Source organism: Polyodon spathula, chromosome 9 (assembly GCF_017654505.1).
Source record: "Polyodon spathula isolate WHYD16114869_AA chromosome 9, ASM1765450v1, whole genome shotgun sequence".
NCBI classification, from domain to species: Eukaryota; Metazoa; Chordata; class Actinopteri; order Acipenseriformes; family Polyodontidae; genus Polyodon; species Polyodon spathula.
The window spans coordinates 6,162,792-6,175,216 of record NC_054542.1 but is presented as its reverse complement, the minus strand read 5'-3'; the positions used below and the strand labels follow the sequence as shown (position 1 = coordinate 6,175,216).

At 36.6% G+C, this 12,425-nt stretch overlaps 1 protein-coding gene across 2 annotated transcripts; it reads left to right on the top strand.

Annotated features, from left to right (window-relative positions):
* The first annotated feature begins 130 nt into the window (after window positions 1-130).
* LOC121320366 (protein Atg16l2-like) lies at window positions 131-11,963 on the top strand. 2 transcript variants are annotated; one of them, XM_041258609.1, is made up of 11 exons: window positions 131-353; window positions 673-784; window positions 1,147-1,252; window positions 2,079-2,149; window positions 2,608-2,679; window positions 3,465-3,585; window positions 3,837-3,942; window positions 7,324-7,473; window positions 7,945-7,992; window positions 9,227-9,328; window positions 11,331-11,963. In XM_041258609.1, exons 2-11 carry the CDS (start codon window positions 734-736, stop codon window positions 11,422-11,424), a joined length of 921 nt encoding a protein of 306 aa, XP_041114543.1. In that variant the 5' UTR covers window positions 131-353; window positions 673-733; the 3' UTR covers window positions 11,425-11,963. The 2 variants fall into 2 exon arrangements, with proteins under 2 accessions (XP_041114543.1, XP_041114542.1); XM_041258608.1 differs by lacking the exons at window positions 131-353; window positions 673-784; window positions 1,147-1,252 and having other exon boundaries at window positions 1,259-2,149.
* Window positions 11,964-12,425: the final 462 nt, after the last annotated feature.

The window sequence follows — 12,425 nt, the reverse complement described above, 5'->3', positions numbered from 1 at the left end:
CTAGTTTTTCTATTAACACGAGACAATCTTAAGCATTGACAACGGTCTGTGAACACCCTCTGCACCGTGAGATGCATCTTTGAATTGGATTCAAGTTTCCCTCATCTGGTTTCAGTTGCAAAAACAGTAAACACATTTTTTAAATACCAATCTGTGTGTCGGAAATATTAACAGAGACTTTGTCTAAGAGGAGAATACAATACGTTTTAATGGAAAACAGACAGATTGATACCATGGTTTCTGGGTCAATCGTAGCTGTGCTACAGTTTTAGTTTTTGCTTTGTGTTATTTTATTTCAGATCTGCCTCGGTTGCTTCACCTAAGATTTTTGATTCCATTAAGGAATTATTTGAGTAAGTTCCATTCCGTTCTTTATTTTCTCATTCATTCATTCATGCACGTATCCTTTCATTCTCGGTTTGTTCTAACTTTGCGTGTTATATAAATGTTCTCTAAAAACAGATCTGCTGTGCTAACCTTATTTTAACCCATTATAGCTAACAAAAGAATTCCATCAGTATTACCTGTTGTGCCCTTTATGAAGGATTGCATATCAGAAATCAACCAATCACAGTAAAGTATTTGCCAGAATTCCAGTACATCTTATGCTGTGTACAGATGGAATCCTGTGCATAGAACACCAAAACTAACCAGTTCAATTTTGTTTTTTAGTTCCAAAATAAAGAAGAGAGGGCACTCTGTGAGCAGTCTGAGTGATGATGTCTTTGTGCCCATGGCGGTCTGTGTTTCAGCGAGGATACCTACGAAACCACTGCATGTCCTGGTAAAAGTTACAAAGAGGAAATAGATGGTGGGGGCAGGCGTTGGTGGGGGAGGGGGGCAGTTGATCATAGATGTGTGTTCCTTGAGCAAAGGACTGCTTCCTCTTCCTTCCTTCCCCCTTTTTCTTTCTAAAACTTACTTTACTGGAAAAAAAAAAAAAACTGGTTTCTATTGCAAATCTCCATCCAGTCTTAGACCTGTACAACAAACAGTGGTGGTTTGTAATAGCTGCAGACTTTTCTAATATTATTCTCTAGGTCTTTACAGCCTATTGTCCCAGACTTCTGAAACCATTTACTGAGCATTTAGTAACACTCATTTATTATTTAAATATTGCAATTATTGTATGGTACTTTCGTACAGGAAGCACATGAATTAGGGATCAATGCTGTGAAGTTTAGTCCAACCTCTAAGCTGTTGGCTACAGGAGGCACAGACTGCATCATCAAGCTGTGGGACCTGATTGGAGGTAAGCACATGTGACTGAGGCACAGTGAGTGAAATCTATTTATTTTTTATATACATTATGGTTCCTAAACCTTATTCATGTTTAGGCCATGTTATAATTCAGCATTTTGGATACCTTGATAAGCTGAGTTCCTATTCAAATGGACCCTCACAAATAAATAAATAAATAAATAAATAAAGCATTGTTACAATGTTTTACCAGCAGATGTCAGCAGAACATAATAAATGAAGATAGTGTGTTTAACCAGCATGTTTTGTGTTTCACAGGGTCTGTGTAATTTAAGACTTAATACAAAAGGAAGACCACTAAATTGAGAGAAATGAATACCTGACCTACTATAGTCAATAAAGAAAAACATGTCAAGATGAGGTTATAGAGATGTCTTTCAGTTATTTGAACAGTGTGCAAAATGTTTAAATCTCATTTCATTTCACTGCATTTTTGTTGTATGTTGTAATGTTGAGAAATGGGTAAGTAAATCCTCCCTTTTGGGAAAACACCAGCAGAATAAGTAAAGTTAAAGTGCAACAGTGTTTAGATTATTAAATAGACCCCATAGCAACGTAAACCTGGCCTTATTTTTTATCACAACTCGCTCTTAATCCTTTCTCTGAATATACTGTAATGTATTTGTCATTGGTCAGAGATCTTTTTGGTTGGCTTATGATTCTCCGTAATAACGTAATTGTCTTTTTGCCTACCTGGCTTTCTGCCTGTTTGACTGTCTGTCTGGGACCACACATCCTTGATATGTCTTTCTGGATTTGTCCACTGTACTGTACATTGAAACTTCTTTACTGCTACATGTTACATTTCCTGTTTACAGGAAAGCTGCACAGCGCAGGAACACTGGAGGGCAGTAATGAAGGGATAACAAGCATAGAGTTTGACCCGACTGTAAGTAAACTCCTAAGTTGCCCGTTATTGAACCTGCACACCAAGGTAAATGAATAGCAAAGTGTTTCATGCATTTCAATTTCTTTTTATATTTTCTTCTTTTTTTTTTAAATATGTAATGAGACACTTAATTTATTAAGTTCAGTGCAATGTAAATAAAACCATATTTAGTTACACTTAAAAATAATGGGTGCAAATTCCTATGACTTTCAGCTGAGTTTCATAATATTTTATAGGAGTAATGTCTGAATAACAAATGTTTTGTTGCTATTCTGTAACATGTTTCTGGTCTTTCATAATAATACATAAAGGCACAAGATCACAGGAATAATAGCAAGCTAAATTGGTGAAATATAATTCAATTGGTTATCCCATTAATAGAAAGCTGCCCATCGCTTTATTGTATGAATTACTGCTGTTTTTGAATTAATTATTTTATCTATTAAAAACTTTTTTAGGGGACCAAAGTTTTAGCTGCCTCATATGACAAGTCGGCTCTGTTTTGGAAACTGGATGACTGTGCACCTAAAGTAAGGAAAGTTTCTGGATGTTGTTTTTTTTTTTACTTCATTTTTCACATATATACCTGCTCATGCACTGATAGTAAGGGTACGAAGCTAGCAAAACACAATGGTAGAAAGTTTAAAAAAAAATCTGCATACAGTGCTTGTTGATCAATAGACATACTTAGGCAATATTGATTGAGGAGCAGTTAATTTCCCTGAAAGCCTGGTTATTAATAAAAAATGTTTTAGCTAGTTAGCTAGAAATTTTGCCAGGCTTATAATTGTCGAGATTGCAATTGCACTGACTGCAGGAGCCCTTATATGAAAATGCATTTTCAATATATCGTTTTAAAATATATGAAGAATGTAATTTCAAGATTGTATATAACACATGTGTGTTCATATATTTTAAATCTAGTTTCACCATACACATCTCGATATTTTAAATGTATAAGCCATGTACACCTTATATAAAATGTAATCTTTCCTTATGGGCCATGCAAAGGTCTCTGTGTACATGTGTGCCTTAACTTAGAAACACAATTTTTTTAAACCTCATCTGAATGTCTTGGCTAGTGTGGAGAGCCTGTGTGAAGTGAGTTTTGGATAGTTTTAATAAAACTAATTTAACATAATCCCTCAGTTGCTATCAGACAGAGGTTTGTGTTTTCTGGGGGTATGAAAACTAACTGGCTTAAGGATTAGTTCAGAATCAGCCTGTTTTATCATTGGTATGAACAGAAACATAGATATAAAATGAGACAAATGTTTTTGTCCTCAGTGTATTTATTTATTTTTTAAAATCGCAGTTCACATTGACTGGTCATTCTCGTAAAGTGACATCAGCCAAATTTAAATCAAGTCTTCGTCAGGCTGTGACTGGCAGTGCGGATCGAACAGTGAAGATCTGGGATCTACAAAGGGCTGCCTGTGAGTAACATTTTCACTATCTTTAAAAAATAAATAAAAAATACAAAATTCATTTTAAAATAATGTTATGTTTGAATATTATTGTTCATTTTTATTTATCTAGGTTTTAAAAACGGTGTCTGGGGAATTATAAATTAGAATACCTGGTTTTATTTGTTTCTTGCAGCACAACAGTTTTTTTTTAAAATTCAGATACAAGTAGAATGAATGTAATTCAAGTTGACTAATCCGTTATGTGCCCGTTCACGTAGGCGTGAAGACCATCAATGTTTTCTCCTTCTGCAGTGATGTCGTCTGCTCAGAGTACTTTATTGTGAGTGGGCACTTTGACAAGAAGATACGGTTCTGGGACAGCAGGTAAGAACAATGTATTATCTGTTGTGAACTGACTGCAACTCTCCACTCTTTAAAAGCAGACCCAGACACACAGAATTGCAGTTTAAAGCACTTGCCCGCTATTTTTAATAAATACAAAAACACAAAATAAATACCTAGTTCCCACTGGAGAACTAACTACACAGTCAAGATCGCCCTAACTAACACACCGGACAGCTAAGCTGTTTACCGGTACACAAAAACACAGCGTCCTACCCGTTGAGAACTGCTCAGAAACAGGGCACACACCTTCCTGCTTCTCTCTCCACAGCAGCCCTGAACAGTCTGGCTGTCTTTCTTAAATACTCTGCACCTGGCTTTAATTTACAATGATATTTAACAATAAAACAATTAACACAAATATCATTAATTAAACCCTTAAACAAACCCAAATGTGCACCCGCACACGTTTTTTTTTCTTAGCAGGGAGGAAATTAACCCTCTCCCTGCTCACAGTCTATATGCAGGAGCTTCTAAACACATGCATGTGGTAGTTTTATAGTATTTTGTTATTTTACACCATGTGGAGTGACATCACAAAAGCACAGTGCACTTTAGCTTGCAGACGTATGTACTGGCCCTGTGGAAATGTAATACATACAAAATATATTTAAAAAAATATATTAAGAGGAAAATACACACATTTTAAACTATATGTTACAATATACTGCCGTATTTGTAAATATATTGCAATTTATGATGGGACGGAACTCAATGTCGTGCAGCAATTATTAAGTGAATAATAATAATAATAATAATAATAATAATAATAATAATAATAATAATAATAATAATAATAAAAAAAATTGAATGTGTACAATAAATAAGTTAAATAACACACAAACGTGATGCAAATAAATAAAATGGACCAAACTCAAGTGACAAAAATAGTGATAAAATCTAAAAGAAACCCGCCAGATCCCCAAGGAACGCAGCCACCTGCATGTTATTACCTGCCTCACACGTTTAAATAGCGAGGCTAAATGCAGCTTGATTATCAAGCATGCTCCTAAAGACTAATACAAGTGTCAAGATAGCGAGTGTGCTTATCTGGCTATGTATGGTTTCGACCATTTGCAGTAAATTTTCAGAAAACAAACACAGATCATTACACTTTTTCTTTAAATACTTTTGCTACACAGCATTGATTTTTTTTTTTATACACGGCTGAAGAAGGGCGTTCCTTATGTATGTGTAGAACTTCAAAGTACAGCCTGTCGCTAGATCTATCAATTTCTTTCTTATTTCGGCTGCTGTTCTTTGCTCCTCCCCAACTGTGTTTACTGCAGCAGTTATCATTTACAACTTTTTTTTCTTTGTCACTAAAACTTCCAGAAAACTTGCCAAATAGAACGGATTTCTGTCGACAGCCCCATTTCAATAATTGTATAATTTTTTGTTTATTAAAAAAAAAAGCTTTCCTTTGCAGTCCTGCTATTATGTATTTACCTATTAGGTCACTGTGCCTTAAAATGGTTTGCCGTGTTATTGATTTCAGTCATCGCTGATCGCAAAAGAGTGAGCGTCAGTGACGGCACTTGCAAAGTGTTTCATGAAACGCATGCAGCAGCAATCTCTGCGTCATCGCAACCTCATCGCAACCTCATCGCAATCATTGACTTTTATGAAACGGGCCCCAGGGCTGTACAGAGAAGTGAGAAATAGAGACATCTACAGAAGCACATTGGTATTGCAGTTTACAAACCTGTATGTTTTTACCCAGTTTAAGGGAATACAGCTCTTTTCGTCCTGAGACTGATGTATTTATCTTGTAACACTTCACCACACTATATATATATATTTATCCAAGGCAACTTACAGAGACTAGGGTGTGTGAACTAAGCATCAGCTGCAGTCACTTACAACAACACCTCATCCAAAAGACGATGCACAAGGAGGTTAAGTGACTTGCTCAGGGTCACACAGTGAGTCAATGGCTGAGCTGGGATTTGAACCAGGGACCTCCTCCTTTTCATTTACCACTGGACCACACAGAATTAATCTTAAAACCAAACCAGAAGCTTTACTTAATGCAAATTCTAATGGGAACCAAATACTTGCCCACCAAGAGGGGCTTATAATAAAATAATTATGTTTTAAAGGCTTTTAATGTCAGTATCTCAAAGCATTGAACAGCCATTAAAACAGAATAAAAGAGCTCCGTTATTTGGAGCACAGGTTATTCAAATAGGATACAAAAGCAGAGCTTTTGAAACTTTGTGTGTATGTGTGTGTGTGGGGGGGGGGGGGGGGGGGGGGGGGGGGGGGGGGGGGGGGGTGTAACAGACAGCAAAAAGGAAAGAGCGAATCCCTTCAACATAATCATTTTCAAAATGGTTATCAAAAAAGCCCTGATCTACAGCAGAGATGACTTGCTCACAATGTCGTTCATCATTAACACACATTCTTTTTTGCTCTTTTTTAAAGTGACCACATGTAAAACACAGAGACTTTTTGTGCATTAATACTATAGTAATTAAACATTTCATTCGCTGTCCCTGCCTTTTATCTGTGAACTCAAGAATATCTCGGTTAGCGCAAAGGTACTTGAATGGATCGATGTGTTCTGTCTTGTTCTGTCGTTTCCTAGCAACAATCAGCCCACATAATTAACTGTCCACTTCTCCCATAATAGGTTTTCTTGTAATTTTGACAAAATGGGTTAGACCTCAAAATTATTTCCTGGATTGTCACTGAAATATGTGTGATGGCTGATTTTTTTGTTTCTAAATTTTTTAACCTCATAAATGCAATTTGTGAGCATACCTGTGAGATCCTTAGTTTCTTTGAGATGAGGGTGTCAAGTACCAATGAAGTGCAACCCATAGTGTCAATCTATAGTATATTTGTATTGTTTCCATGCCATTCGTTTTTCTTACTTTCTTTAAATGCACAGTATCTTAAAGGGATTATCCCTTGTAAAAGTTCACCACAGTAAAAGTATAGCAATAAAACATAGTGAAAGCATGGGTACGCATTGTAAATCCCAGAGAGGTATGGTAAAGCATATTAAAATTTAACCATGGGAAGAGCATGTGAAAACTGTAACATACCATGCGTAGAACATGTACATTTTTCTAATTTTTAATTTCTTACCTGTTCAATATCCTTTGGTTTGTTTTCGAGCCCTTGAATCTTGAATTCGTTGTTTTCAGGATGAATGTGTTTCCGAATCTGTATCCGTTAGGAGTAACGGTACATATTCATCTGGTTCCTGGATTCGAGGCAATGACAGACAGAAATATGGATTGTCACTGTCTTTCTTTTAAATTGTTAATTCTGGTACTAATGAATATCTTATGATTGAATGACTAAATTTGTGGATAATAAATAAATTCCCCTTGCATTCTACGATAAATTAAGAGCTGCAAGCTGCACGCAAGAAGTTCCTCTCCAGGGAAAAGTGACATCGCTGGAAATCAGTCCTGACCACACACAGCTACTCAGCTGCTCCCGGGATGAATGTCTTCAGGTGATTGACCTCAGAATGAACAACATCAGGAAATCTTTCAGGTAAGTCTGTCACCGTAACAACCGGTCTGGATTTCTACTCGGAAAAATCTAGGAAACATCACATTGCACATGTTTTGGTTGAGTGGAATTTTTTAATCAGGCTCTTACGGTGTTGAATTTTGAGCATGTGAGCAGGTGCTTATTTTATATGCTGGTAATTGATCTAAAATGGCACTGCATAATCTCCCATGTCTTTGTTCTTGTGGAGACCCAATCCCAGCTATTCTGAAATGTTGTAACAATATGACATCGTAGTTCAAATGTGTGTGGCATATTGGGAACCATAGCCTTTTCAACTGTACTGACACTTGATTGACTGGGTTATAAAAGATTTATAGTACTTACAAACTGCCTTTTAAATCTAAGGTTATGGTTATTGACTTTTTCATAGTACTGACATCTTTGAATGTGTTATTTGTGTCATTGGGTTTCGTGTGGTTCATGTGTCCATCAAGTTCAATTTCTGTTTAGGGCTGAGGGGTTCAAGTGTGGCTCTGACTGGACAAAGGCAATATTTAGGTAAGTAAAGATTACAACAAGTAAAGTAAGTAAAGTCAACAACAAAAACATGATAAGAAATTCTATTGAGATTTTGAGAGAGTAGACTTTTTATTCTATTGTTATTCTTTTTATTCCATTTATTCTACATAGTGTTTGACCATGACATTTTATATTTATTTGGGAGAGAATGAGATATCCATTGTGAGCTTCAATAAATTCTACTGTCCTTTGAAAAAATACCCTATGTTGTCGCCATGGAGACCAGCATGCTAAGGAGACCTTGGCAATTCTCTGAGGCCTGCAAAGCCTTAACTATAGTAACAAGAAATTAAATAGAGGTTTTAGCAGCCATGTGTTTTGGAACATCTTTTCCTAGTCGAAGGTGAAGTATAACATTCTATTCTTTCTGATTAACATGCAATATCAGCAGGGTTCATCTCTTATCCCCAAGGGGCATTTCCGGTGAACATAAAAGGCAGTGTTCACAGGTTCTGAGACTGTGTAGCCAGGACTATTCATTCCGTCAAGGCTATGTTCCAAAAGTAGATGTCAGGGACATCAGCTGTTTGCGTGTCAAACTGAAAAATAATGTTATTATGATAGTCTATTACTATTAAATAGGGTTGTATCTAACAAAACAATTCACAAACCTGCTGTAAACTTCACCATTCACAACATAGGTCTCAGATGTGCAGTTTTGATAGCAAGCATGTGTAATTTTCATTTTTAAACATGATCTGTTTTGTTGATCTAAATATTAAAAATAGAAACATACCTGTAATTCTTTTGAAGAAAAAAAAAAAACACTTAAGAGATACACACATATTTTTATTGTGTTAGTCTTGCAATTTCTTTTTAATGTCACCCCTTCCATTCCTTTCCTGTCATTAAACCAATTGACTGGCATGCATTGCAAACAGCAACATACTTTAACCCCTGAGGTGAAATGTATAGTAAGAAGTGAAACAGAAACAGGCTTCCAGAGAATAAGGCAAACATAGTGAGAATTGTCTTTAACCTCAGTAGTACCATATTTTTTCTGCACACTTAAACCTATAGAGAATGGAAATGCACAACAGGTCAAATATATATATTTATTTTAATCGTTGACCCAGATTTTTTGTTGTCAAAGCATATTATTGTAGTGTGGCAAAGGCTTGGGGGAGAACACCTTCCACCTTCTTGTATCCATGCTTAAAAATGAACAACAGATTTAAAGCATACAACTCTCTTCTAATCTGACTCCTTCCAGTCCTGATGGAAGCTATGTGACTGCAGGCTCCTCAGATGGGGCTGTCTATGTCTGGAATGTGAACTCGGGACTTCTGGAGACCTGCCTACCTGAACAACACAGGTAATACACCTGACTTTCATCCTGACATCTTCCCCACCTCGACATCTCATATTATTTTCATATAGAAGGACCAACAAGTGTTTTAGGAGTGGTTCAGGATTTCTCACAACTACAAAATAGCATTTGTAGTGTTTGCCTCCATTGTGTCAACAGCCATGTTCACCAATAGGTAAAATGATTAGACACATCACTAAACTAGAAGAGCAGTTCTGTGTGTGCAGCGGGTATCAAGACAACACAAACACAAAAAATAATGAGAGCTGAGAGTTCATATTTTAGGATCCTTCCAGGTACATCCATATGCAATAATCTGAGACAGCGAGGTGGGGACCATTGGTCCATTTGGTGGGGAATGACCCTGTATGAAGGGTATACGTGAACTAGGAGCGTAACAGTCATGTTAACCCTTTGCGGTCCTATGTCGGACCAAGTCCGACATTACAATTTTCCCTTTGTCAGAAAGACATCAAGCATAGGTCTCTAGTCGTTTTATCTCCGGAAAAAAACTTTGAATGGCCAAGTGAGACCGAAAGCAGCCGGGAGAAGCCGAAAAAAAAGGGGGTGGATCTGAGCAGTACACAGAGGCCTAACACGGACATGAAAAAAAAAGATAGCTGCTTCTGCTTGCAGCGCTCAAAGAATATTAGAGACATTTGCAGAGCTTTTGAGATGTTATAGTAATAAAATAATGAGTTGGATCGCATTATTGAGGAGTTTGGTGATAAAACAAGTGATTAGGAGAGAGCACCACTATGAAGAGGTTTGTGATAAATACAGCGAGCAAGGGGTGAGGCTTGGCTGGAGATGCAGCACTGAGTGTCCTGTTGATATGCAGTGCTTTTTAAACCTGTTTTATGGTGAAAAAAATACTTTTAAACAGCGCATGAGAAAGTAAATTGGACCTGACATGCCTGACAGGCGCTGAATAAATGGACCGCTAAGGGTTAAACATTAAAAATATAAACATATGTTTACATGTAACATTTCATATCTAGCCAACAGCTACAGTAAATGCACCAATAAATGTCCAGCAGAACTGAAACTTTTTTTTTCTTCTCAAACCAACCTTGATAAACTTGTAAGTTTCACAACTAACAGTAAAATACAGATCACATGCACGGTTGCTAAGGTCACTTTATGGTGTTAATATCCACCCACACAATTTCAACTGAGATTTTGTCTGGAAGGTGAACATTGATATTTATTGTTTTTAAAATGCAAGGCAGCCAGATCTCCAATGTTTGCAAACAAAACAACGGGTTAATTGCAGCATACCAGTCATTTTCTGCAAATTTGTACTAACTTAATCCTGATTGCAGTGCACCATACAGATGATCCCAGTAATTGGTTTAACTGATTGGAACAATTTAGACCGATAATTGAGACAAAAAAATTGTGCCATTTTGAAATCTAACATGAAATACTGTACTACTATTATGGCTTCTGTTAGACTTTTGCAATATCATTTTGTAGTTTTTTACAGGATATTAAATAAAATATCTAAATTATGCTTATAGATTGTTTTTTTTTTTTTTTTTTTTTTAATGATTTCTCAATCCTAAAATTCTAGGTGATGCAAAACAGTTAGCCATAATTGTGTAAACCCTTCTTTACTAATCCAGTGACAGATAAATATTTAAAGGGATCTCTGTACAAAAAGAAAGACACATTTTTATTACACCAAACATATTTAGGTACAGATAAATGTCAAGTTTTTTTCATGCACATTTCAAGCATTTAAACTGTCGACACTGCTGCATAGGCGCAGAAAAGTTTAATTGGGTGATAAGGGAAGAGTTGTTTATAGTTAAAACATATTAACTGAAATTATATTGCGTTAAACTGAAAATGGCATCAAAGGTACAGGATTAAAAAGTTTATCTTAAATGTATTCCACTAATGCAGCTAAGCTAAATTATGAACCTGGTACAAATGGTATCATTTAATAATATACCTCAGAGAGAATTAAATGAACAAGGTTGTTTTCTTATTGATTTTGCAGCTCTTCTGTTAATGCAGTTTCCTGGTCCTTGTCTGGGGAGTATGTTGTAAGTGTGGACAGAAGTAGAAGAGCTGTCCTCTGGAGTGACATATGAGCTTGACTCAAGGGACAGAGGAATTAAGACAGATGTTACAGAGCGCAAGAACCAGTGGCCCATTCCTAAGCCAGTAACAAATCTATCAACCGACAACACGAGTCAAAAGAATGATTTCCAAAAATCCACTTCCAAAGACAGTGTTAAGTTCTCTATGATGTGTCCAACTTTGGACAATCATCTTGAAGCTGATTCCTGGCAGGATGTTGGGTTTTTTTTGGTGTGGGGGTACTTGGTCAAAGCAACTGCATAATGGAAGATGTGCTATTAACTGTTTGTTGGGTGCAGCCAACCTTATTTTTCCATTGCGAAAAAGACAGTAGTAATGCTATGAAGAAAATCCCACTCTTAAGAATTCTTTATCAAAGACTCAATGAGCATTTTAGAGGGTACTACAAAGCATTTTTTAAATGAAGTACATGGTTACAGTATATATAATAACAGTGTCTTTATTTAGCACCTTCGTAGTGGACCACCATCACAAAGCATTTTACAGAGGTAGGCTGTGAACTGTAAATTACATGCAGAGCCAATTACAATAGGACATTGATTTAACATTTATCTGCGGGATGGAGCACAAGGAGGTTAGGTGACTTGCTCAGGGTTACACAGTGAGTCAGTGGCATGGGTGGGATTTGAACCAGTGACCATCAGTGGCAGAGGTGAGATTTGAACTGGTGACCTTCTGGTTACAAGCGGCTGGACTTTAACCACTGGACCACGCTGTCCCTTTGTGCACATTCTGTATGCACCCAATGTGCCTAAAGCTTGTCCCAAAGCAGTGCCGCCTACAGAAAGTACTTTAGTCATTAACTACATTCAACACACTGTTTTGTAGAGCAAGCCTGCAGTTGTCTTAAAGTGGAATATGCAATCGTTCAATTCATGGTCAAATTAGGATTTGAATCAAGACAACCTTTAGGCACGACTGCTACCCAGTCATACAATGAAAGTGGGTGTTAGATGAGTTTTTTTTATATGTTGATAATATTTTTATAGTC

Excerpts from the sequence above, each read along its gene's own strand:
- LOC121320366 (XM_041258608.1), top strand. The coding sequence starts at position 1,877 with ATGTATTTGTCATTGGTCAGAGATCTTTTTGGTTGGCTTATGATTCTC. Across the intron at positions 7,474-7,944 it reads AACATCAGGAAATCTTTCAG|GGCTGAGGGGTTCAAGTGTG; the intron begins GTAAGTCTGTCA and ends ATTTCTGTTTAG. Across the intron at positions 9,329-11,330 it reads TGCCTACCTGAACAACACAG|CTCTTCTGTTAATGCAGTTT; the intron begins GTAATACACCTG and ends TTGATTTTGCAG.